Below are 27,252 nucleotides of genomic sequence, written 5' to 3'. Positions count from 1 at the left end.
TATGCTGTATGTATTTAAGATCTTACTAACAGGCTACTCCTCTGGATTTGTTCTGCCCACTGTATGTCCTCACTGCTTTCCATGTAATTCTGTAAACCACTCACATTTTGTTCACAAAGCAGTTTGAGATCATCTCTCTGAGGGGAGCTTCCCACACCCCACTGTGTCTCCAGGTCGTCCATCTGATTGGGAGTATGGTGAATAATGGAACGGATATCCCCTGTGGCACTCGGATCAACCGTCAGCTCCTTCACCCTACGGCAGAAAGTGTTTTGTTTGAAATTAGTCACCTCCTCTGCAAAAGAGTCACAGCCAAAGCTCTATGGGTTTATGTGCAATCAATTCATTTAATAAGGAGGATGATGATGTCAGCTTCACAAATTTAATGTACCTTCAGGGACAAAAAGATATTAGTCCAGTTCCTAAAAGGCATGGACCCTTGCATTTTTACTACTTGCATGTGGATTAAAGTAATCTATCAAGAAATCAATTTTCTAATTGAAATCTTACTACTTGTTAACAGTTAGGAGGGCAAAAATTTCAAAGCCCTCAACATTAACTCTTTGACAAGAGGTGATATTTCAAAGAAAAGGTCATTTGGCACCCTAAACATCACAATGTTCCTTTTTCTGCATAGACAGTTGCACTTTAAAAAAGTTAGTCAATCAGCTCTGCACTAGCTGTTATAAGCAAATCAACCATGAAATTCTGAAGAAAATAATAACTTGCAACCAAATATTTTAGAGAACAAATAGATCCTTTCATTAACTTTAAAGGTAAAAATACTTTAATAAAATGGTAGGCTCTTGCAGCATGTAAGTAGTTTAAAGATTGATCATGATTCTGTCAAAAAAAGCCTATTTAAAAGCAAGTTTATGAAAGATGCATGAAAGTCTGAAAGCAAGTTTTAGAACATATCCCTGATTTCTTTAATGGAAATAATGTTCCTTCAAGTAGCACTTATTTATTACAATGGAAAATATTTTTCATTTATCTTCACAGTGCTGCAAAGCTTTAATAACATATATATATATATACACACATATATATATACACATTTATATATATATATATATATATATATATATATAAATTTTCTCTTTCAGAGATATTCAAATTACCCTAAACACAAATTTGTTAGGTTTGGTCCACTAAATGTATGAAGTTGACATCACCATTTCTATTTTTTAAAAATGTATGAAGGAAACTAGCAAGCCTGGATACAGAATGTGGATGTTTAAGGAGGGTAAACAAAATACTGGGAAGATGATTGCATATCATGCAGAACCATCACCTGCCAAACCAAAATAAAAACAAAGTATGTGTGACTCAAGGCAAGGGGACTAATGAAAGGTTGGTCTGTAAAATTACATAGCCAAAAAGAAAACTTAAAAATAAAGTTCCATGTATAGAATGAAGTAGACCTGGTGTTTGAAGGAGAAAAGTCGTCATACTCATAGGAAGGAGAGAGATCAGAGCGACTGCCACTACCCTGTGAGAAGGGAATGTCCGAAGGACTAATTCCAAATTCCTTTACTCTGCAGCAGCAAAATACAGTGGCAAATTAAAAGAAAATGTTCTCATAAACACATTTAAAATGACAACTCTGTTTAGCATACTTCTTTAATAGTTTAACTAACAAACTTTTTATAACACAAGTGTTTTGACACATTTAAAATCTCTGCAAATAGTACAGGTCACTAACAAAACTGAACAAAACCAGTGCTGCTAACTATAACAGCAGGGTTTTGAAAAGCGTAATTCCAGATTTCAGTTTGTATAGCTAACATGATTTTCTCTACCTTCAATATTCCACTGAGTGACTCCTTTTAAAATACCAAATCATTACAGCTACAGAAGCGTAAATTCTATTCACTGCCCACACACTAGTGTCCAGCACCTAAAACTAACTACTATGAAAATGATGTATTGTTAGAAAACAATAAACTATACAAAACACGTGAAGCAACGTCACAGTGACAGGTATATACTCCATAAAAACATTAAATTTTAACAATAAGGGGAGGAAACAGTTTCAGGACAATTATTTAGCACACTAGGAAGAGGTGCTTAATTTGTTTTGTAGTGACTTGTTACGAAATCACTTTAGCAAAGTAAGTTCTATAAGGGGTAGAAGTTCCAGTAAGCCTCGAATGTGCAGGGTCCTGCATCATGTTGCCCTAAGCAGATGAGTAGATGCCTCATTCTCTTCAGGGAGGAAATGACAGAGACTGGTCCAAGCCAGACAGTTTACTACTAGCTCCATTAACCCAGACACAAGGACACTTGGAGACTGAGAGAAGCAGGCAGTAAGCCTTCCTAGCAGGCCTTTGTGCCAAGCCAAGGAGAAGCAGTTGTGGTTCTGCCTGATCTCTCACTGGGGCAGACAGACCCCCAGATGGTGGTCAATTCTGGCAAAGCCAGAGCTTCTGATGGCCCAGAGGCTATCTGCCACCTTTGTTCTTTGCAGCCAAGTGTGAGGCGTCTCTGAGTCTCTGCAGGGACAAAAAGGACCTGATTGCACCATCTCCACAGATTTTAAACACAGGAGAACTGCAGCAGGTGAGGGCTCCTTTTGCACTCACTGGAAAGAATGAACACTTTCTTAGAGCAGTACAGATCTCAAAGGATGTATCTGCCTCTGAAGGTGCTAATTTCTCTACAGCAATCATAAAGCCTGTTGGATTTTCTGCTTTTTTAAGCTTTTACTTAGGGTCCTCAAATATTGGCCTGACTTAGGGAAGCATGAAATTTTATAAGTATATATAATACAGACTGGCAACTGCACACTATTCCACCAAAAGGATCGAAAAAAAATCACAGAAAGGCAGAAAGGTACTTTAGCCAACACCCTAGAGAATCATCATGAGCACCAACTATCCCTAATGCAAGAGATGGTCCTTTCAAAGCAAGGGCAAAACTAATAGTAGCATGTCCCACATACCTTGCAATCCACGTTATACATCTCTGGATAATGGCACAAATACAGTTTTAATAGATTCTTTTGTAATAGTTGTACAAAGTGACAAATTAAATGTGAGCCTGGATCAGTAATTTGTTTTTAATCATATTAAGACACACCACTACCACTGAATTATTCAAGTAGCTAAAATAATCATATATCACGGACCAACACTATTTCAAATATCAGTCATCAACAGTCAGTATAGCTGTAAGAAATAACTTTTTTCATACCTATTTGCGTATCTCAATGTATTTAGAGTGTTTTCACATGATGCCATCCCCGGAGAAATTGTAGCGATCTGGAGAGAACAGGCCACACATTAGTAAATTACTTTGAACAAAAGAAAGAATAGATGAATTTAAAGGTATATATTTTTTCATCTCCAGTTTAATTTCTGATCTTCTACAAAGAATGTCTGCTATGTACAGTTGTCCTTATACAACATCTCAGGGACACATATGTCCAGTCAAAGCTTCAATCTAATTCTTTTAACCCTACAAGGAACATCAAGAATTCATAGAAATCCAATTTTTCCAACCATCTTGGTAACATACTGTGTAAATGTGAAATTGTAACTTTAAAAATACACCCCTCAAAAAAGGAAATACGCAACTCAGTAGACCTTAAGTCTGATGTACCCTATAAACAATTACCAGATTATTTTTTTACTTTTGAGACTCTCCTCTGTTCAAGGAGATTCTATGCTGATTTTGACCACATCAGAAACAGAACTTGACAGTAGTAAAGATCAGCTTGAGTTTAACTATTTTCCTAAGTAGACATATACTTTTTGTCAATTAACAATTATCTGTAAACAATACTTGACAGCAAACCTTTCACAAGACCTATCTGGAATCTAAAGGTCATTCTTTTTCCAGTTAAATTAACGACTCTGAAGATAGCACTGCCTTTCCTGAAATCAGCAAAAACTAAAACTGTGATTGGGAAAAGTGGGATCATTATTTGTCCTAGTCTCTCAGTAGTCCAGTTTTTCTACCTGTGCTCTTTCCTAAACAGTCATAAAGGCTCTACCCAGAACAAACATCTCTATGATCCTACACACTAACATTTTTGTGGCATCATAGACTCAGGAGGCTGAAACTGATGGTGATTAAATAATCCTGGTCCTCTCTTTCATCCTGCTGCTGACATTCCTGTATAAAAGTAGAGGAAGTCATCCCAAAAGGAATTTCTCCTTCTGGAGAGAAAGGAAAAATATGTGGTGGAAGTGACCATACAGACCTAAGTTTAAACCTCTAATACTAGTATACATCAATTACTAAGGAAAACAAGCTTATAATTGAGATCACACAACTGCATGTCTCTTGTTCTGGGTAACAAAAATTAACAAATATAATTGAATAATCTAAAAATCTAGAAGTTCCTAAAACCCTTACAAACTCAAATAATGTGAAAAACGCATACATCTCTTCCAACAGTTTAATGTTCAGCGCATGCTACAGGCAGTGATATTTAGATTGATGGCATTTGTCTTCCCAAGGCATCATTACATGTGATACAGCCTGGGGACAGCTGAACTATCCTGAAAATTGAAAGTGGCGAATGAATTCCATGTGTTCCTTTGCTTTGTGTGTGTGGCTTTTGCTTTACCTATTTACTACCACTGCTGTTAACACTAGGAGATTGCTCCAACATTTTAAAGAGCATAAGGTACAGCTGCTCTAGGGAAATGCCATTGTAGGTGCCTTGGTCTGTGTGAATACCCAGCTCAGGACACATGAACTTGTGCACAAGCCTTGGTGTATAATCTCTCTTCAGGCCCCAACAAGCCCAGTCCAGCAGGACAGGAGGACTCAGACCTCTCTGTTGCTCACTTTCTTGTCCCCAGTTCCAAATGAGGATGGAAAAAGCTGCACTATTTATGGACAGGAGTATCTTTAGGACCTGTAATAATCACTCTTCCTGTTTTGAATCTATCTACACTGCTTGTAAGCCATCAAAGTGCCAGCAATGGCCCTGTCTGGACATGAAAGTCAGCATGTTCCTACTCCCACCTTGGAGGGCTGAAGGGTCTGACCACTTCAGCTATGACTGCAGCACATGAACGGTGCAACATGTCAGGGAACAGCACTGGTTAAAAAATGAGACTATTCTATGTAGTCACACTGCAACTTTCAAATGACTCATTATCCTACAATGAAACTCTCCAAAAACTTTAAATAGTTTCTCAAACTGTTTAAAGACAAGAACAGTAAAACTGCAATGACTGATAAAATTTAAAAAAATATATTCATGCTGACTGTAAGTCTCTGGATTTCTTTTGAAGGAAGCAAATGCTAGTCATAACTGTCAACGTTATGAAGTTATTTTCAAAATATTTTTCTGAAATTTGAAAAAGCAAAGAGTTTCCAAAACATAGTTTAATGTTATATACAGAGAGAATACTCCATCTGTAAAGATGTAACTTTTACAACTGCAACATATCCATAAACAATAAAAGGAAAAGTCACACAAAAATGAAGTGTAGAACCTACCCAGTGAGTTTTACTCAAATATCCTCCCTACAGATTTGTACCTCAGAAAGCAAGTGGAAAACATACAGCAGGTATTTTATTACTCCAGGAATCCTTTAGTAAGTTAAAAATCACAAGATTTTACTGCATCATTTCATATGCATTGCATATTGAAAAGCACCACATAGTTGCAAAATGTCGTATTCAAACAGCATGTTTGAAGAGTGTATCAAATCTGTCATGTTGACAGTCCTTAGTAATAACCCCCTTTGCTGGCTGGGATTGAACCACACAACAGTGTCTTAAAACGAAACTCTGCTGATTGCATTCTTAATTTAAAAAATCATGTAAACAAACACTAAAACCAGAATGTCACAAAGTGGTCCTACTACTAAGAAAAATAGCAGAAGAATGAATTTGAAAGCAGCATCTTCAAAGAGCTTTCTTAAACTCAGTTGTGAAGAGACTGTAGTTATGTGAATGAGAAAATAACAACAATAATTCAAGCATATTTCCTCGTGCAGAGGGGATTCTTTTTATTAATTAAGAACTTCCATGGAATATTCACAAATGCTAATAATTTGATGTGCAGAGAGTAACCTCCAACAGGCTGATTTTTCAAACCTCCTTTAGCAGTGTGGATACACCTTCTAGAATTCCACCATCTAGCTATCTAAACCTGCACAGGATTCATGAATTTATGGAGTCATACAATGATTTGAGTTGGAAGAGACCTCTAAAGATCATTTATTTCAACACCTTATGCAATGAGCAGGGACATCATCAACTTGGTCAGTGTCTCAGTGGGAAAGAAAACTATCTTGTTGTTTCATTAGAAAACTGAAGGAAGAAATTGGTTAATAAAAATGCTATTTTACCACTGTTTTCAAATTAGAACCATACGTAGCAGCTAAAGGGAAGAATAAGCTGTCCTAAGACAGCTTATGGTTTTCACATTGTGGTCTGCATACTTCTCTGGCCTCTAGACTAATTAATTCAACAGAGCCTGTGAAAAGTAATCCTGTGAAAAGTAAAAGCCTAGTAATCACTATGCACTGCAAAGAGTTTGCATTCTCATAAAGAGAAATGTTCAGGATACACAAATAAAGCAAGAGGACACCAGGACCTTTATCTGTCCTTTGACTCATTTGTCAGAGGAATTCTGTTTTTCAGACTGGTGCAAATGCACATATACAGGTATTTTAACAATTATTTACATATTTTTATAATTTTATATATTTATAATAGTTAATAATTTATAATATTTATAATAATTTTGATTTGTGTTCTATGCTATATATTTGTATATAAATATATGTATATTATGTATTTACAACAGTTATTTGTCCAGTCTATCCCAACAACTTCTCCCTCAACAGCCTTAAGTATATTCTGATGGCCCTGACACCAACTTTTAGTTTAATCCTTCTCATTTAAAAATCACAAGTCATCACTGTATTTCCAGTCTACACCCTCTTTCCCAGAATTCTGCAAAACAAGCAAGACTCTTTTATAATTAAGATACCGTTAAAAACAAACTTCTCAAGCTAGAAGTGTTTCTAGCTGCCCGCCTAGCTAGAAAACCAGAACAAGCAACAATAAAGTGAGAAGGGAACAAGTTTTCTAAAATCACAGAATCATAGAACCACTTGGGTTGGAAAAGACCTCTAAAATCATTTAGTCCAACCACTAACCCAGCAAAGCCCACTACCATGTCCCTAATTACATCTACACATCTTTTAAAGATCTCTAAGGATTGTGACTAGATCAATTCTCTTCAGTTCCAATACTTGACAACCCCTTTGGTGAAAAAAATTCTCCGAATATTCAATCTAAACCACTGAGAAATGTCTCTTTTGAAATCCTTCTCCACATATAATGTCAATTAGTGAATAAATTTAAGTCCAACACACTATCAGTAGCAAACAACCAATTTTAAACATAATAGCCTAAATTTGCAGTGTCTTTTCCCTTTGTAATTGTTAGAACAGTTAACCAAATCAACTTACCATGCAGGTACGTGAGTTTTCTCCAATGAACGAATCTCGTAACACCTGAGTAAGTTTACTTGCTCTGAAGGGTGTGTGAGGTTTATTTCGGCCTAAGGCTCTAATGCACTCCTGTAAGAACAAAGAGATTCCTTATCATGGGTTAAATAAACATAATAAAAATGCAATTCAGAATCAGAAAACATGCGCCTTATATTTGATGTACTGCCCCAAAAGTATCATTAAAATTTACTGCTAAAGCTAGGATTCAATAAGCATTGGGCTTCTGTTTCTCATTAGGCTCAGTAGAGAAGAAAGAATTTAAAATGGATTAGAAGCCTAAAAAGTATTTCAGTGTCATCCAGACTGTTTATATCTATTGTATCCAACAAAACTAAACAGTGTTGATGTGAAATGTTCAGGCTAACAATTATTCCCAATTATCATCTACAAAAGCATGAACAAGCTGCAAACTCTGCTAGTAGCAGCAGTATGGGCAAGGACATGTGTTAAATGTATCAATTAAAAGCAGTGGCTTTGATTCAGATTTTACCACTGTCTTTCTTTACAGCTTAGAAGACAACAAACTTTCTGAAAACTTCCTTAGGTCACAAACCAAGTAGGCATAGGTCTCCACTGGAAGCAAGTTCCCTACTTGGAAGACACTTGAAAACATTAGGTCACTCCCTGTTGTAAAACACTCTTAATGTGAGGAAACAAGGATAAGATCTTCTCTTCCATTCCCAGAGGCAAGAAGATACACTATATTTGCAGCTGACTGGGTTCCAGCAAGCAGTACTGTATAGATGTAAACATTATGGAAGTCACAGCAGCAACTAAGAATAACAGTGACACCAAAACACCAGTGATCTAATCATCACTTCTTTCAGAGCTCTAATATTTTTAATAAGATATTCTTATGCAAAGAAATTTTAATTTTAAATTTTTGCATTGTTGTTATCATAATAATTTGACTGTTAATTCCAGACCCTGCCTTTGCCTGAACTGACATCTCTTCAGGTGCAAGGCTTCCCTGGTGCACTTTTACAGTATCTACACACAGAACTTCTACAACCATACTTCAAATGTATTTCAAATTAGAGCTTTGTTTTTAGCTGCACTAATAGATGGAATGGCCTTTGTGTTATGTGAATAATACTACAGAAGTACACTTAATTCCAGCTGCAGATATATCATATATTGAACTACTGATATGGCAATCAGCAAGTTTTTAATTGATATTTTGATTTACTATAATGATTTTTAGTTTGCTTACTCCTGAAGAATTAGAATTGGATTATTTCCTTGTTAGTAACAGATTACAAAAGGACAGCACTAGCTTCTAAATTTGTAGTAGCGTTTTAAACTACATTTGGTTTTCATTACATCTCTGAAAACCAGGTAACAAAATTACAACAGTACTTCCACGTAGAGACATTACAGAAAGTAATGTGCCAACTTCCTGTGCCAAAATCCTGAACAGGTTAACACAGGACTGATATGCAGGTGGAAAGAGCAAATCTTGGATTAGCAACAAAGACCACTTTGTCAGAATGTACTAGTTTAATTGGAACTTGAAAATAACTTCATAGGTCCTGAATATCAATGGAAAAGGCTGTGTAATGTTTTTCGATAGATGAAAAATGGGAAACATGTCATTGAGAAACTTCTATCTTTTTGTACCACCTTTTACACCTCTGCAAGACCTCCATTTATTTTTATTTCCCTGTTCCCCATATAATGTGGATGAAAATCACTAGCACAGCAGCAGCAGAACCTTTTGCTATAATTAAAAAGACAAGTTGTATAAAAATTAACCAAACACGTTGTATGATAACTATCCAATACAAAAATAAATACACTGAAAAAAAATCAAACCAAACCCCGAAAACAAAATAGCTTTATTCAATCACATTTAGAAATGAGTAGTAACATCAATCCAATGGTCCCTGCATTGCTTACTTTGATGTTAAATCAGAATAGGCCAAAGTTTTGAAACTGCTGCTTCCAATTTTTAAACATGCCTTAGAATTTTGTAATGGCACATCGTACATCACAGTTTTATGGTGTGTTGTGAGATCTGTTTAGTCAGATGCCAGTTTATACTGAGATCCCAGGTTTACGAGAATAAATATGTAACCCCACAGATTCTGGGATTCAGATTTTTTATATAAAACAGTGTTGGTGCTGAGAGTAGTAAACATAAGCAAAACTAACAAAAACCAGAGAGAAATTCTAAGACATTCAAACTACTGTTTCTTCAGTTTGAAATCAAAAATTACTTCCCCTATTTAGACTGAACCTCTTTTAATCACTATAAAACATCAAACCAAAAAGGCAAATAAATATTTAAGTAGTATTTCTTAGCTCTCTTTGTCCTGGATTGGATATGTGAAAATCTGTAAAGTGACTGATTGAAGAAGAGCTAACAAAAATGGATTTCAATTTTTAAGGTTTTCTTCAATTATTTGCTAGTTTTTTCTAGACATGCTGCTGTTGTTTTGCTTTAGTCAATATATTAACAGCAGTAAATATGTTGTCAGTGTAGTTTTACTTTTCATTTCAAAAAAGAAATAAATAGTGAGATCTGTAAGAATACTTCCTGTTAGTATTTCATATCTTGAGTACCAAAGTAAGTCATTTGCCTTCTTATTATAGATATTTATCAGAAAGATCTGCAAATCCAACCACTGGGGATTTTTTGTGAACTTATTTTTTTGGGGTGTTTTCTTGTTTGTTTGGGGGGTTTGTTTTTCAGTTGGTTGGTTGGTTAGTTGGTTTCGGTGGGGTGTTCTTATTTTATTTTACTAAAATTACATGTAAGTTGATAGCATAACGTTTCTGCATTGTTCCTACTTGGGACTTACTAAGTGTTCCCTCACTCATTTAGAGGAAACATCAATACATTGTTTTACCTGTCATATCCATAGACAATGTAGACAAGCACACAAAAACATTCATTTTACTTGTCACTGCTATTATATGTAGGCTTCCACCTACTCCAAGGCAATAGAAATGTATCAGTTACCTTGAGTGCTAAAAGGCTCTTGTTAATTTCTGCACCTTCCAGTCGCGTCTGCCTATCTGCACTCGAAGTGTCCGCTCCTCTTTCATTGCCAGCCAAATCAATCAGAGAAAATTTACCATGCAATTTCCCTTTCCTTCTGAGAATAATCTGAAACACTGCATGGCTTCGAGATGAGTGTGCATTTGCAGATGTCTGGCCAGATGTCCTTTAAACAGGAGAAGAGCAGAGAAAGATATTAACCAGTGGAGGACCATACACATTAAAGATGACACCTCACAATGATACGTTTCCAGGGTAAATTCCTGTATTTTCTTATGTGTTGACATCATATCTAACACTCTTGTGGAGACTAGACACAGAACACTAATAATTGGATATGCATAGTACAATTATGCCTCTTTTTCTATCTCTTTGAATGGAAATGGAAGGTTAGTAACATTTTGCCTCCGTTCTCAAATGAGATCTTCACATATTTCAATTATCAGAGATCTTACACAAAAAATGCTGATGGCGCTTTTATCTGATCATGCAGCAGTCCATGCTCAAGGCTAATTTTAAAAACAATGAAGCTGAAGTCTTAAAAAAAAAAGAAAAAAAAATTGTGCTAACCTCTGCCAGTATGCAGCAAAGCCTTTTAGAGATGAAGAACCTGGCAGCATGCCAGTTTTTAAATTACGTGAATTTAAGTCAGTAAGCTGCTTACATAATGCATGCAATTCACATCCTCTTGAAAAATCAGTTATTTCTCTCTAGGAGACAGAGAAACTCTAAACATCTCTATTTAAAACATAGGTAGATTCCTTACTTGCAGACAACATTATCAAAAAATCCCTTGTATATAAAAGGCCAACGCTACAAAGATACCTCCAAAAAATCGTGTTCTAATTTTTTAACATAAAATGAAAAACTGGTGTAAGCTATGGAAGATACCTGCAGCTGTTGCCTACTTCAATAAGCTTAAGAACATCTTCAACACATTTGACTTCCCGCTCCTGCAATCCCACCACCTGGACTTGCTGTTTACCATCTTCTAACACTCTTAGTTTTGTTTTCCTGTTCAACAAGTCAAAAACCTTAGGGAAGGAGGAAAACAGAATAGTTAAAAGAGGAGCTTTCAAATAAATTTGTGCTTTGAATTCCATTTCAAATAATGCAAAACACTCCATGGAAATACATGATTGGAAGGGAAATGTAATGAATTCTTTAAAATATAGCTTTTAATACAAAAGGGGGAAAATATTTTTTGTGAGCTTGTGTGACAAGCTCAACATTTTGTGCATGAGAAACTCCTTCTTTCTCAGAAAAAGATCTGGTACTTACCTTGCCACTGTAGATCTCAAAAAATGTTGCATATACTTGAAGTTCTAACTTCTTATAGTTTGGCTTCTTTAGCATTAAAAAGACATCTCGAGCTGTGAATATATTTCCAGAATAAAAAGAAATCTCATCATGTGTTTTCATTTAGTGAAGATTCATTCATGTGTAACAATCTATTTTAAGCACCTCATATTTTGCAAGAATGGCAGATAGGGTCAGTCAACCAAGCCTAAAACAGTGCAATCTAAACTGCCACATTACACTGGAAGATGCAGAAGACCCCAAAATTATAAAATTAAATAATCTGTTATTGCATTTTTGTTAAGTGGTCTATATTCACATTACTGTGTAAGGGATAAATATCTAGGGACAACTTCTGATGTTACCAAAGCTCCACTGCAATGCAAAGTCTGTAAACTGTTCTATTTGTATGACAAAGAGTAGAAAATTTATTGATCTCAACTGATCTGCCCAAAGCCAACTGATCAATGAAGTCTCACCTGCAAGTGCATATATGCCTTTAGAACAATCTTGATTCTTTCCTGAAAAATCGCCACCCATAGTCTAAATTAAAAAAAAGAAAAGAAAAAAAAAAAAAAGAAAAAAGAAAAGCACCATAAAAATCACAGAACTGTAGTTCACATATTTCCTATTTTTTAGAACTCATCTAAGTGTGTCATGTAAAAAGAGAGTATTGCTGACTTGCAGAAGAACTACTTACATGGGTTTTCCCACTGCCTGTTTGTCCATACGCAAAACAAGTGGCCATCCCCCTTTCAAATATGGTCTCCACTAATGGTCGAGCTGTAAACCTTAAATGCAAAAAAACCTGTATTTAAAAAACTGAAGTACTAACCCTAAACAATGATTTCTTTGTTGTAATGATCCAACATCCCACAGTTACTAAATGGAGCCTGGGGCTCCCTCAAGATGCCAGAATAAGAAGATATTCAAGTAGGACAGTGTAGCAGATAGGAGTTTCATCAATACTAAAATTCTGCTGTAGTTTTTCTTTCCTCCCCAAATCAACTTGCAAGATTAAATTTGAAAAACAGGCCAAAACAACATTTCACATCTTTGAGAACATGCATACATTAAGAAAGGGCTCAAGATAATGGATACCCAAGCTCTCAAGAATAAAAAAAATCTACTTATCCCTGAGGTATTATTTGCTGTGTCAAAAGTATTATCTGAAGTATCATTTCTTTTTTTAGATAATATATTTCATTTTAAGAAACACAGAGCTCTTGTTCCTACTTCAGCTGTTTATCACCATCATTTTATTGTAAACTCCAAAAGCAAAGGGTAAACTAATGGAGAGTTCCATATGGAGCTGATTCTCTCTGCAAAGCTCTTTTTAAACCTTTTCCAGTTTTTTACACATAAATAACTCATGAGTGACCAATAAAGGAAAAAAATAATTACATAAACACTGAGATGCTACGACCTTCCTTCATTCTGCTTTCAAACATAAGATCACTTATAAAAATAATATAGGCAAGACACTACACCATTCAGCAGCAATCCAGGGTTATGTAAAGAATCTACGTCTAGCTGAATCATGAATTTTCATCAAGAATACATCAGATGATTCCTGAACAGCCTTAGTCTTTTCTTTGCTTCTTCTAAGTGTATACCTTCTGTCTTCTCAAGAGGATAGTCCCATATTTTGATGTTTGTTCTTTTTATATATAAACATTTAAAAATTCACGAAGTCTATCCACCTTAGAAGCACACTCCATTCCTTCTGTCTGACTGAATTTGAAACTTTATTTTGCTGATTTAATAAAAAAGAACTTGAATTGTATCTGTTTTATAGTAAGGCAAAATACAAACATATCGTAAATTTTTTTCATGAAGGATTACACAACTCCAAATGATACTACATCAAAACAGTCCAACTTTACTTATCCTAGAACTTTTATTTGCAATCTTAGTCTTTCAGAAATGTAAACTGGTTCTCCTTTAAAACTCATAAGGCCTATCTATTCCAAATAGTGCGTGTTTCTTAATATTAAAAAAAAAATTGCAACTCTGTGTTGTAGTTCATGGATCAAAACTACTTAAAATACAGGTTAAGCAAAATAATAACAGTAGTAATAATGGTAACAATAATGGTGTTAGTAGTAGTAATAATAATAGAGTAGTACTTTTCTACCTTGGACTGAACATTTCTTCAGTATAGATATACAGTAAATTTAGCATATTGGAGAAAACTGGAGTATCTTGACACAGTATTTTTTTCCTCAATGTGACCCTGAGGCTCTGATGAGAGCACACGATGACACCTATCTTGCTCTTACTTCTGTTATTACAGAAGACCTTAAAACAGATTGCCTTCAAGTAATGAATCATTATTGTGCCATATGAGGGAGGAGAAAGACTAGAGATCTACTGTTTCACTATGAATAATCTTAAAGTATATTCCTGTATTGCTATTAATGTATTATGTAACTAATAAAAACTCAGTACAAAAACTCAACACTGTATACGAAAACCACCCTTTATCTTAAACATTATGTTCACACAGATAAATAAAGGAAGGAGGGAGATTAGAAGAATGGATTGTCAAGCAAAAGAATTATTTCATGCATCATCAAGCAGCTGGCTCTCCCACAGCTCTTCAGTATCAAGGAAAGGAAAGGTGCTACCAGCAGACAACCAGAAAAGACAGAAATCTCCAAGGACATAGCTTTGCTGTTTGCAACTCTTTTGCTAGTTTTATAAGATTTTCCTTTCATCCCCCTCTCTAATTATAACAAGCATAAGACAGAAATTTATTTTCACAACCTTTTAAGAATTCTTTTAGTATGATTTTTTTTGTTATCCACTATTAATTGGGGCATGATCCTAACTTTCACTTCCTAGTTGTGGATTTAAAACAGAATATAAGGTTAATACTGTTAATACTCTTTAAGACTATGGGAAGCACTTCCCAAGCATAAGAAAAATTATCTTCACCAAATTCCTTTTTGGTATCAATATTTCCTGCAAAAATCTCCACAACATTTAGATGCATACCAAGATTCTGACCAAGATTCTGTCATGGTATCTAACCTTGCCCACTACTGTATGTACTTCATTTAGTTACTTGTTCAAGGGAAATAACTACCTCTAAACACGCTTTTAAAAGTGGCCTGTGAATTATTCCATATCAACAGTGGAACTGAAACAGAAAAGCAAAGAATAAAATGGAAATCTAAACAGGTTGGGCCTAAAAGAGGATATGTGTCTTAGTTGCTGTTTGTTTTTAAAGTAAAAAAATTGGCATTTTCAGCAAGATAGCTTAGCTCCATACACTTCCACATTACATCAGCCACATTGCTTCCAGAAGACAAGTTAGCTCAGGTATCTCCGTAATACTGCAATATACACTCTCTCACTTTATTGGTACTCTTTTCTCACCCTTTACTGCTTTGTTTCCATCTCTTAATTATCCTATATTCAGACTGCAAGCTCTTTGGTGCTAGGGCTCTCCTTTTCTTCCAGGTTTCCTGATGACCAAAACCCATGGCTCACATTTCTCAGGAGCTGCACATACACTAATAATAACACAATAACCTCGAAGCAAATGGAGAACTGATTACGTGGCTCAAGTAATGAGCAGCTGAGGAGGCAGGCAATACTTGCTAGAGCCTGGAATGCAGCAGGGCTTGGAGGAGGACTGGGAGTAGGACTGAGGCCAACAGAGATGGAAATGACATTGCAGGTGAGTAATTAGGGATAAAGAGTCAAAACAAAAGTAAATAGGTAAAAGAACGGAGGTAGCAATATACCACCTGGTAACACAGAGAATAGGAATAAAGTCTAAGACCAATGTAAGTGTAACAGTTATTCATATGGAAAAAACATGAGAAAAAACATTCACCAAAAAAAAGCATATACACATACCTGTAAACCATTTCATTAGGAGCCGTGTCATCAAAGGCATAATCAAAACGAAAAGTTTGGTTTTCTAGGTACCTTGTTAAATCCACCTTTTGTTTTGGTTCATGTACCATCACAACATCTTTACTAGGAATTGTTATTACATCAAGGTCTTTCATTAAAGTTTCTATAAAATAAGTGAAATATATATTTAACTAACAACACATCATTAGTTTTTACATTTTCCCATTGTTTACACTCTTATAACATCTCAGATAACACAGCTCCTCCAAGTAACAACACTGCAATGGATTTGGGCTTCTGATGCCTAGACAGTAATCTACTAAGCAGAGATTTCATTTTGGAAATCTAGTCATCCTACCAACTGCTAGAAATTAAGAGATAGAAAGCTGTTTAGAAACACTATGATCATTAATTACAGCACCTTCATTGTAACTTGTCACATCTCCTATAACACTTCCCACGGATCTGAGGTCTTATTCCTCAGCAATTATATAGTCTTCCACAGCTCACTGCCATATCCTTTGAGTTGTTATAAATATCTTCTCTAGTGGAGAAACTAGATTCTAGTACTATACTGCTTAGACTGTCAAACTCGAAAACACAAAGAAATTAACATCCTTATGATAATACATTTAATTTTAATTTTTTATCTTGATATTTTCTTTGAATTCCCTTTTCATCCCTCACAGACATTTTCATTTGTGTATTCCTCCTGGAACCAATAGTATATATATGCATCTTTAATATATAATTCCTGTAAAGTAAAATCCTTGCTAAAGATTATCTTGTAAGCAGAATAAACTGAACATTACAATGATCCTTCCTATCATTGTAACTTCAACAGTGAGATCCTAGGTTGTAATTACTATACAGCACTGCAATTTACTGCTAATTGTTGCATGGTATATGAGTCAGCAAAACAGAGAACCCAGTGATCCATAATATGCACAAAAATAAAGACCCTTTGTGTCTACATGATTCACTAATGTGTCGTACTTGCATTTCTATGTAAAATTTCTTAAGGCATGCAATTCAAGAATTTGATATACAACCAGATAGAATTTTTCATGAGTTAACATCCTGATCAAACAGTAAAATGGTTACCATTGCATTACATTACACACCAATGAAAATGCACATTCCAGTCAAAATAGAATCAATTTTTCAACTGTACTGCAATAAAATGAAATGCAATTACTCTGCATCAAGTGCAGATAAACAGTAAGAAACAGTGACAAAAAGAAATGTATGATGGACAATTCTTTACAGCAAAAACTTTTTAGTTTAACCTGTCAGAAGAGTATTTTTCTTAAAAATTTATTTGGAGTAAAACATTTACTTCCTCACAGCTATTTGGTATGGGAACCTGCATTCTTTGCTGATGAAAATTACGAATAGGGTCTCTGAAACCCATCACACATTTCACAATTACAAGTACAAGTCACTGAACTAAAAATCTCAAGTGTCACTCAGAACACCTACTTCCTGCAAAGTCAATCCACAGAACAATTGATGTTGAGAACACCTTATGTTTTTGGTGATAATTCTGCATTTTCAAGATGCAGAATTAATTTAATTTTTTCTAATCATTACAGTCTACCATCTTTAATTCTTTTATACTTTTCTACGATTTTACGAGAAATAGTGTGTCTTATGAACTGAGTGTTTTCAGAAGATTGTATCATTTGGGTACTACATTATCATCCCCTGCACAGATTATTTGGTTAACACTTTTTACTACAGTTTATTCTTAAAAATGCAAAACAGCTTTAAGTATCAACCTTATTTTTAATTAGATGTTCATCTTGCTACAAACACCTCTGAACAAGTTTTTTAATAGCTCCCAACCACTAATACTAAAGATATGCAACTTTCACAAAATCAATTCCTACTTCTGAATCCTAACTCATGTCCCATAACAACTTGTTTTCATTTACTGCAATTTGGCTTTGTCCATCTTCAGCACAGGTAGAAAGTGACATTTTCCAGAACAGTAAAAGTAAAAATGAAAAGAAAAAACAGAAGCAGCAATGTAAAGGGGGCAAATAAGACAAAACCTAACTATACTGGTATCAACATATGTATGGGAAACGGAAAACATTTCTCCCACTTTCCTCTGGGTATGCTTCAGATAATCCTGAATGTGTACTTCTGACAGTACAAAAACGATGTCTTCCTATGTTGCTTCAGCATCAGAGTGATGCTCTAGAGTCCTTCAGCTGAACACAATATAAGAGAAAGAGAAGAAAAGAAACATCCTACAGCACCAGATTCAGACAGGCTGCAATCCAGTAGGCATTTGTGTTCCTAAATTCCCACTGAAAGTAAAAGACCTTCCTAGGAAGATTGCAATTTAACTGGAATTGAAAGCTGAACAGTTTTTTGTTGTTTGGTTTTGGTTTTTTTTGAATACAGACTCTAGTCTGATGAGCAGGTAGTAAGAAAAACAGTTCAAATACTCATCACATAAAATAAAAAGTCATTAAGGAGTTATTTTAGTATCTTAACAGTTTGTTAGTGGCATTTGAAATGCTCTAGGGTAACTTTACCACCCCTGAGCAACAACTCCAGGGTGTACAAGTCTTCTGTTTGCCTGTAATCCACTAGCCCTGTGAGGATGTCTTGGACACGTTTAGGCACCAACCGTGTCATGAGATACTTCCTTGATGTCTGATTCATGACTACTTGGAAGTACAAAAATATATGTACAAAAAGATGTATGAAAGTTTTCACTGTGTAACTCTCTGCTCAGGAGATCACTTGAAGGATACTTTCAAATAACAGTGATCCTAATACAATGTAAGAATACTGAAGAGATTATAGTAGAATTCATTTTCAGGTTCATCACACATATTGTCTAATATAAGAGTTTTATCTTTGATCAGTAATTCTAGAATTGTTTAACAAAAATAATGTTACTATCAGAAGCAGCTTTTCAGACAAACAAATAAAATCTTCAACAATCATACCTTTTTTATTGAGTGGTCGTTTTCGTACACAAACACAAATTCGGTGCTCATCAATCTGCAAAGGAAAGTCTTTCAGTGAACTATACCCCAATTCCAGTTACAAAATACTTAACTTTATTTAACTTCTCTTTTTGAATAACCAATCATTTAAACAAAGAGAAATTCCTAAGACAGTAAGTCAAATGAACATACAAAAACTCCTTGTGCCTGCACAGTAGCCAAAAGGGAGAACCATACATTAACAAAACTCCCTGCAGATAGTGATCTAATCCAACAGAGCAACAGGTACCAGTGGACTGTGCAAGCAAATCCAGCTTTAACAGGGTAGAGAGGCTATTGACAGAAATCGCCATTCTCTGATTTCCATAGAATTTGACAGTATTGATCATTTAAGGATTCCACTCCTCTGACTTGCCTGCAAACCAAAAGACTACATCTCCTTCGAAGATCAAATAGTAATCATTGTGTTGAAGAAGATTTTTCAAATGAGTTTCACGGTGTTGTGCACACATCCCTTGGCATCCCAGGAAAATTTACCATACAAAGGCTGAGTGACCACTTAGTACATATTGAGATTATTCGATAGTAAAAAGATATTTAAATAACTTAACAATTGTTAGGTAAACTAGGACTTCCAAAACCTACCCATTTCAGTATCAACAAATTACTGGGAAAATAAGCCCATGTTATACTGAATACTAATATATCTTAAAATACCTATTTTTACATTAATAGATAGAACCATACATGGAAATAAAAAATGAAAACACACAGCAAAAGCACAGAAGGATAACACATTTCCATGTTGCTGCCATACTTACAGGATCTGCAGTTGTTAGTGGTCTATAATCCAAACTTCCCCTGAAATCTCTTATCATACACATAATTTCATAATTTGGGTTTGTAGCATCGACATCCTAGGAAAAAGTAAGCAACAGAGTTTCTTTTATACTTTTTTTGTTTCCAGAGAAGGCCTGAATTAATTATCTATTAAAAATACACATTAACTGAAATCTTAGTTTTCTACAGAACATCAAAAATGTCTCTTGCAAGTTTAATGTAAGATTAATGCCATTTTCCACTCTGATGTAGCTAATTTACTGACCATAAAGCAAACAATTATATGTTTCCCATGTCATTTCGGTTGGCATACAACAGAAAACACTTAATTGAGGACTCATTAATAGTCTACTCAAGAGAGAAATTACTCCTGCCTTTGCCAGCACCTTCACACTGAAGATACCTCTAAGTCAACACTTTTTTATCTTAGCTATGGCACTCTTGACAGATGCACAGATACTCCACTACACAGGTACAACACATAACACAGAGGACAGTCCAGGAACCCAGCTGCTGTAAACACAATCCTGCTGGATACAAGCCAGTCAAAGTAGCTTGTCCTAACTACTGGTCCTGTATTAATTTATACACATATTTGGATGCATTGCAAACTCTTCCAAGGGTCTCAGACACCCCGCAAAGCACAAGCAATCCCAAGGACACTCAATAGGCTACATCCAGGCTGTGATGTTTTTGACTGGGATAGAGTTAATTTTCTCCATAGAAGAATGTGGTATGCAGCTCTGTTTTGGATTTGTGCTGGAAACAGGGTTGATAACACATGGATGTTTTAGCTACTCCTAAGCAGCACTTACACAACAAAGTCCTTTTTTCATCCTCACCCCACCCCACCAGCAAGGCAGTCAACATAGCCAGGACAGCTGAACCCATGACACAGGCACAGAAGATAACCAGTCCTTAAACCTGGAGCCATCAGTACCACAGTGAATGGACATGCAAGAGGCTCTGCACTGATAAGCTGAGCCTGAGCCTACCCTGTTTTCTGCAGAACTGATTAAACTACGTCCCATCACTTCTCCCTGCAAATACCTGTTTTACAACACTTCAGGACATGCTACTGATGCCAAACATAGCCAGCTCTGGTGCTCATGATGCCTTAAGCTTTAGCTTTCATGTTTTCAGATTCTGTGCTGCCTAGGGGTGCAGTTCTGAGCCTCATATTAAGTGCCAGTAAGCTCTCTTCACAGGGCAGGTAGACAAAACAAATCCTTTTCTGCTGAGGACCAAGAACAACTTTCAGTCCAACAGCATAAACAACAGGGGACCGAAGAGAGAAAACAAGAAGGATGAGACGACACAACCTGAAGCTGTAATAGGACAATTAAACCCCAATGTGCAAATGGACCAAACTCATAAAAATGTAAGATCTCGTGACTGGTCAGCCATTTTGTGATCATTCTCAGTCCACCCTGGGTGTAGCCCTGGTCAGGCTCCTGTCCTGCCCAAGGGAGGCTTTTCAATAAATACCTAGTTTATTCTCTATCTCTGTCCAGTCTCTGTTTCAGGTCAGCCTTCCCAAGGCATCACTCAGACCCTAGTAAGTCTTGCATGGCTACCCCCACAAGATATAAAATTTCTGAATCACATTTGGCTGTGGACACAGTGTAGGCACTCTCAAAAAGCACTGGACTGGGGTTACTAATCTGAAAGGAAGCCAGCTTAGTCTTTGGACTTGTGACACAGTCAATCCTCACCTCAGGAAAAACTGTCCTGGTGATCAGAAGCAGATTGTACCTTGATGTCATTCACACTGACTACACTGAAGTAAAAGCTGCTGAAGGTAAGTCTTCACAAAATGTTTCTTTATAACATTCAGAAAACAGTATTGTTTATCGTGGAGAAAACATTTATTTAATATTCTTCAAGCCCTGTTTAAAGGTCTTGCATACTAGAAGTCAGTGCTTGGTGAATTACTGCTGCATTTCACAACAACCTCCTCATACAGAAGTTTAAGACTCAGATGAAAGAGGAATGTTCACAGGAGCAATAAAAAGAAAATCTTACAAGTAACACCACTTCAAAATATTTTAATACATAAAACCATAAATGATCATTCCTCACATATAAAGATATATTAATGTTTTGTGTAAACGGATGTAAATTACAAAACAAAAATTTACCATAGGTAATTTTAGGTCCACTTGGAAACATCATTAAGTCATGAAAAGTAAATTGTGTGAATGATTTACTTGATGGTCATAATTCTCCTGTTAGCAGCAGCCTGGTACTATCTCTTTACAGACTAACACATACCCACATCGCTGCCAACAAGATTCACTCCTAGCTTTGCTAAAGCTTTTACACCACTGTGACAGCAAGTCATTTAGTATTAAGAGACTTTTCTCAAAGGATTAGCAACTTCATTTCTTTCACTCAAGTTTTTAACAACTGGCTGCCAACCTGCTTCCACGATGAAATTACAAATGTACAGACTAGTTTAAGGAAAGAAACATTAGAAATCACTGGTAAAATTTGAGCCTCAAAAATATCTGTAAAGCGTCGAAGATCATAATGAACAATTTATCATAATGTTGTATTGCCTCCTGTAGAATAACAGACCTTTCTAAAAGTCAAAAGGTTGGTTATTGTCAAAAATACATTTTCCCTAGGAAATAACTGTCATCAGTAGTTGTTCTCTGAAGAACATGCAGCAAGACAGCAATTGAAAGCAATGATTTCTGTAGGAAGAAAAAGAAGGGGAAAACCATCTAATGTAGTAGTTATGAGAGCAATCCTACTGAACACCAAACTATTTGTCAAATCTGTATACAGAACGAAAACACTCAAATTCAAGATTATCACAGTTCATAAAAATTACTTAAGACTGAAAAAAGCCCCATTTTGCAAATTTCTCTTGCTGACATATGATTTCCAGTTGAGCTAAAAATACTAACCTGAGCTCTCTTTTCTCTAAGTTCCTGCTGCTGTAACCTTCTTTTTTCACGCTTCTCTTGCAATTTTTCAACCTCTTTTACACAGTTTGATTTTCTACGTGCTTAAAGAAAAATGATGCAATTTTAAAATACTTTCCATATTTACACTGTAAACTTCAATTAATGTATCAATAATTAGAATAGTTCAACTAACAACCATGTTTTCAAGCAAATCTGATTAGTATAGAACCATTACTGCATTTAAATTTCTAAAATACATAAAATTTATAATAAAAAATGCCATTGGAATGGGACAATCATTACACAAACAAAAAATATATGACCTTGAAAAAAATATTTGGACAGATACATGTGATCTCTTGGTTTGAATTAAAAGTAAGCCCAGACAAAAAAAAAAGAAAATAAAAAAAAAAAGCAAGCTAAACAACACCACCATGCTTAAAAGAAAATAAAGGAAAACTAAATACTAATACAATTACGATGAAAATGAACATACGTTTAGCCACAGCTTTCTGAAAAGCTCTGCAAGAAAGCTCACAGACAACTGAGTGTATAGACCATTGGTCATTTATGGATAACAACACAATCCAAGAGAATGTACATGTAATGCCCAGAATGAATGAGTCCTTGATACACGGTTTACATACAAGGGGGTCCAAATTCCTTTTTTGCAGCTTGAACTGGAGATATATCTGAAACACTACCATTCTGTTGAGAGGAGGAAGACTGCTCGGGAAGCTGAGTAGGTCGTGCACGTGCAGAACCAACCACTGCAAAGGAAAAGCAAAAAGCTCATCTGGACACGGAGGAATAACCTTTCTACCCATTTCTGAAATGCCTTGTTAAGATGAGATACAATGAGGCCCTTTTCTAAACACAACTTACTGTGGATGAGGAGGAGCCATACTCATGGAAAGCCTATAAATAAAAATATCTGGTATGCAGACTTTTTTATCCTAGTGCTGTACATTAACATAACATGATTATTAAGTACCAATGCTGCACATGCATATTTTTAAATACTGCAGAATTAGTACAACTTACTATGTGCACAGAATGAAGTGTTTACTTGGAGATATGCAATCCTGAAGCATAAAGTGCTTCAATTTTATTTATATTTTAATTATGCCCAAAAAACTAGAAAGGAAAAAAGCCCCACTGTTTCACATTCTCTAGATTCTACAAAATGCTCCAACCCCATTGAGCCTATGACCACTGGAGGAGCAATGCAACAGAAATTAAAGCCAGTGAAGTGCAGCACCATCTGTAAGTGCAAGAAACAAGCCTTTTTGCCTCTATACCAGAAGGGATATAGATACAATCAATATGTCTAAAGTTATGCATTGATTCTATATGTGCTAAGAATGCCAGTTTCTGAAGAAGCTGTGATGTCTTTTTCCAGTGAATGCAGTGGGAGTGGTGAGCATGCCTGCCTGTGTGATTGAGCTGAACACTTCAAATTGTTTTTTCAAATAGTTGCTTCGATCAGCTCTGCTTCAGCTGGTCCATTTCCTGCACACACTTCTAACAGAGTGTGTCAGAAAAGTACTAAAGTGAAGGCATCAGCTTTGATCAGTTGCCAGAGATGAGACTCCAAGTGAAGGCCAGCTCACTGTATAACATAGGAACAACTACAGAAACAGGTTTTGAATGGGACAGACCAGACAAATGCCCAGATCATTCCACATATCATAGGAGATCTAGCTTACAGTAGAAATTGATTACACAGATTAAGACAGTTTGCTGAGAAAAGCTGAATTATAAGGCCAAAAAGAAAAACATTTAGGCCAACAGTGAATAGTAAGAGGAACGGTGCTCATTAAAATACAAGTTACAGGCTTATTTTATACCAAACAGATAATTTTCTACAAATGAAAGAACGTGAGGATGTGAGGATAGTCTGTAAGTAAGACAATTCATATTTAAAGACCAGGTAGGAAAAAAAACCCAAAACACATTTGTATTTTCAATCTGCTTAATACCCCCAGAGCCAAATGGCAGAAGGGCAAAAATGGTCCCAATCAGAAGAATCTGATCACTTGCAGAGATATGCAAGCCCACTTGTTTTCCAAGTTTAAACAGATGGACTAGAACCTAGTCTGAAGAAACGTTAGTAGATTAATGTTTGGAAGAAAAACGATCATCATCATCATCATCACCATCATCACCATCATCAGTACAAGTTAGTTAAGCTGAACATAGGAGAGAAAATGAAAACAATAGGCAGTAACTATTCATTTACATTTTACAGATGCATTACATCTGTATTCATTCAATACAGACTTTTTACCTATTCTCCTGTGGTATTTCAATTTTTTTTCAGGTTTTTTCACTATTAACTGTAGAGTAATAAAAACCCTGTAGGACTTAAGTATTCATATGTTCTTATGACTGTTCACACACAGACTGTTACAAAACAACAGGCTGTTAACAAAAAAAGTTTAAAAATTGAAAATGTTAAGAATTCAAAGTGCACTACTTAGTGTATATTGAAACATTCAAATAAGCTGAGGACACTTACATATGAAAAGTTCATGCATGATTTAATATTGCATAATTAATTATCTTCAAATTTTTGCACCGGCAGTTAATTCAGCTTAACTTTTATAACGATATGTTGCTTAAACTGGAATATAAACATTATTTGTACAGTATGAATTCCTAAGTATATACAGGAATAATTCTAGGAATTATATACAATATCTTTTACACATCACAGGCCAAGTGATAAATACCAAGTAAGAAACACAAAACTATTAAGGAATACTAGAAATACAAGAGGTTAAAATGTTACTGTATCTTTTACTTCATTGAAATGGAAAGACATAACATTTACCTCTATTATCTCTGGCAGGAGGGTCATTCTTAGAAGACAACACAGTTCGCCGACTCTATAAAAAAGAAATCTCTCTTATTTGATCACCATATTATTGAAACATAAACTGCAACCCCACTTCTGCTTCTTTCCAGTGAATTAAAATAACATGACACCAACAAAAGAGATCTTATTACTGCCACATCCCACCATGAAAAGGGAAGGGGTGAAGGCTGATTGAATGGTATGTAATGTTTCAGAAAACTCCAAAACTTTTTCTTTATCCTTTATTAAGATATTTAGTTATACAAATATTAGTTCCCAACTCCCTCTCTGCCAAACCTGTTCTTAAAAAAATTTAAGAATCCCTATTCACGACAGGAAAAAAAAAAGAACAAGGTTATGAAATAGCACCACAGACACAAAAGTTAAGTTAAAATATCTAGCAGAACATGATGTATAGAGCTACTGTAAAGTTACCATGAACACGTTGCTAAGATATTACCAACCTTCACAATTTTGTTTACTTTGGCTGATGAAGCAGGTGGTGGTAGGGTCTCTTGGCTAGGTTCAATATCTTCATCAGGTCCAAGATCTGGGTTTAGTGAAAATATGCTCTCTAAATCAATCTGTGAAAAAGAGCATAAAACACATTAATGACATTTGACATAAATCCTCTGTCTCCTGTTATGTTTGACAATAAACAGTAAACATGTTTAGTGTTTTTACCCCATAATTTGTTCATTCTAAAAGATGAATAATTTTCTGTTCACTAAAAACAGACTAATCTTTCGTCTTTGTATTATTTGAAAACATATCATTCAGTAAAGGGATGAGTTAAAAATGACCAACTAACAGTATAATTTTATAAGGTGATCAAACTAAAAGAGAAGTAGCTAATATTTTTATGGTAATTTGACAATTACTGCAAAATATATAAGACATTCTTTAACATAAAAAGAAGGAGATCTCAAATATCTTAAATTCCCAGACAGTGCAAAAGAAACACATTGCAAAGACCTAAAAAAATCAAACCATAGCTGAAACCATGTTAAATTTATAATTTTTTTTTCTTTTAAAGTATTACTGAATGTTATTCAAACTGCTGTAAAATGCAAGGAAAGAGGGGCAGGATCTTAAAAATATGATTTTGTAAAAATGTGGAAGAGCTTTGGTGTCTGTAGACTTCTATTTCTTTTGGCTGAAGCTTTGAAAGACCTCAGTGCTGTATAGATTTTGTGTATCTTCAGCTGATGAAATCTCCAGGACTTTCTCATGGCTTTTTTTTTTTCCTTTTCCTGTGTTTTCACAAAACCAGTAAAGTGTAAAGTGTAATTATTACCGATATGTTTCTCCAAACTGAAACCGGGTAACATGGTCCAAAATTTAAAGGAAGATGAGGTAGGAAAGTGTTACACAAAAAGATACAGTTTCATAAGGAAAGCAAGGCTGGAAAATGGCTGCCAAGAATAAGTAAATAAGCAAAGTGGCAGTTAAATTTCTCAAGAATACAAATACAAGAAAATTTCTAGTTTAGCTCTACTACGAGTTTCCCGTCTGAACTAAGTGTCCCTCTACCTCTAAAAATCTGATTTTTCAACTTGAAAAAATTGGATAATAAAGTCAGCCTTTGTAATGTTGTTCAAAATCAATAGATGAAAACAACCTCTGAAAAGCTATCACACAGAGCTCAGAAATTCAAATTTACAAGAGAAAACAGAATTTGCTCAACACTTTCTGTACAAAACAGTCTGTAACCAAAGAATCATGAAATAAATTAAGATTTATGTCTCATTTTTGTTTCAGTGCAAATTCCAAGTAATACTCACATAAGATTACATGTTTCACACAGATTACACTTATGTTTTTAAAGTTCTGAACAAATAAGTTTACCTCTTTCCCTTTAGTATCCCCATTTTCAATCCATTCAACGGTTACACTTTCATTATCTTCATTTAGGGATGTTACCATTGCTTGGTGAATTCGGCCTAGAAAGCAAACACAAGTGATCATTTATTAACTGGTGGAAAAAATTTCCAGAACCTATTTT

At 35.2% G+C, this 27,252-nt stretch overlaps 1 protein-coding gene across 3 annotated transcripts in view; it reads right to left on the bottom strand.

Annotated features, from left to right (window-relative positions):
* The window catches only part of KIF2A (kinesin family member 2A), a 57,626-nt gene that overhangs the window by 7,289 nt on the left and 23,085 nt on the right, over nucleotides 1-27,252 (bottom strand). The window contains exons 2-18 of one of the 3 annotated variants that reach the window (XM_063421985.1): nucleotides 27,096-27,190; nucleotides 25,712-25,831; nucleotides 25,224-25,278; nucleotides 23,035-23,157; nucleotides 22,388-22,488; nucleotides 19,454-19,549; nucleotides 18,633-18,687; nucleotides 15,664-15,826; nucleotides 12,494-12,584; nucleotides 12,273-12,336; nucleotides 11,776-11,867; nucleotides 11,386-11,528; nucleotides 10,456-10,660; nucleotides 7,449-7,559; nucleotides 3,196-3,263; nucleotides 1,425-1,538; nucleotides 105-255 (exon numbers count right to left, since the gene is read on the bottom strand). In XM_063421985.1, coding sequence (XP_063278055.1) covers nucleotides 105-255; nucleotides 1,425-1,538; nucleotides 3,196-3,263; nucleotides 7,449-7,559; nucleotides 10,456-10,660; nucleotides 11,386-11,528; nucleotides 11,776-11,867; nucleotides 12,273-12,336; nucleotides 12,494-12,584; nucleotides 15,664-15,826; nucleotides 18,633-18,687; nucleotides 19,454-19,549; nucleotides 22,388-22,488; nucleotides 23,035-23,157; nucleotides 25,224-25,278; nucleotides 25,712-25,831; nucleotides 27,096-27,190 — 1,847 coding nt within the window. The remainder of the gene's footprint in view (nucleotides 1-104; nucleotides 256-1,424; nucleotides 1,539-3,195; nucleotides 3,264-7,448; nucleotides 7,560-10,455; nucleotides 10,661-11,385; nucleotides 11,529-11,775; nucleotides 11,868-12,272; nucleotides 12,337-12,493; nucleotides 12,585-15,663; nucleotides 15,827-18,632; nucleotides 18,688-19,453; nucleotides 19,550-22,387; nucleotides 22,489-23,034; nucleotides 23,158-25,223; nucleotides 25,279-25,711; nucleotides 25,832-27,095; nucleotides 27,191-27,252) is intronic. The other 2 variants (XM_063421984.1, XM_063421983.1) reach the window with 2 other exon arrangements.

Source organism: Prinia subflava, chromosome Z (genome assembly GCF_021018805.1).
Source record: "Prinia subflava isolate CZ2003 ecotype Zambia chromosome Z, Cam_Psub_1.2, whole genome shotgun sequence".
In the NCBI taxonomy this organism is placed as follows: Eukaryota; Metazoa; Chordata; class Aves; order Passeriformes; family Cisticolidae; genus Prinia; species Prinia subflava.
This window is presented reverse-complemented; position numbering and strand designations above follow the sequence as displayed.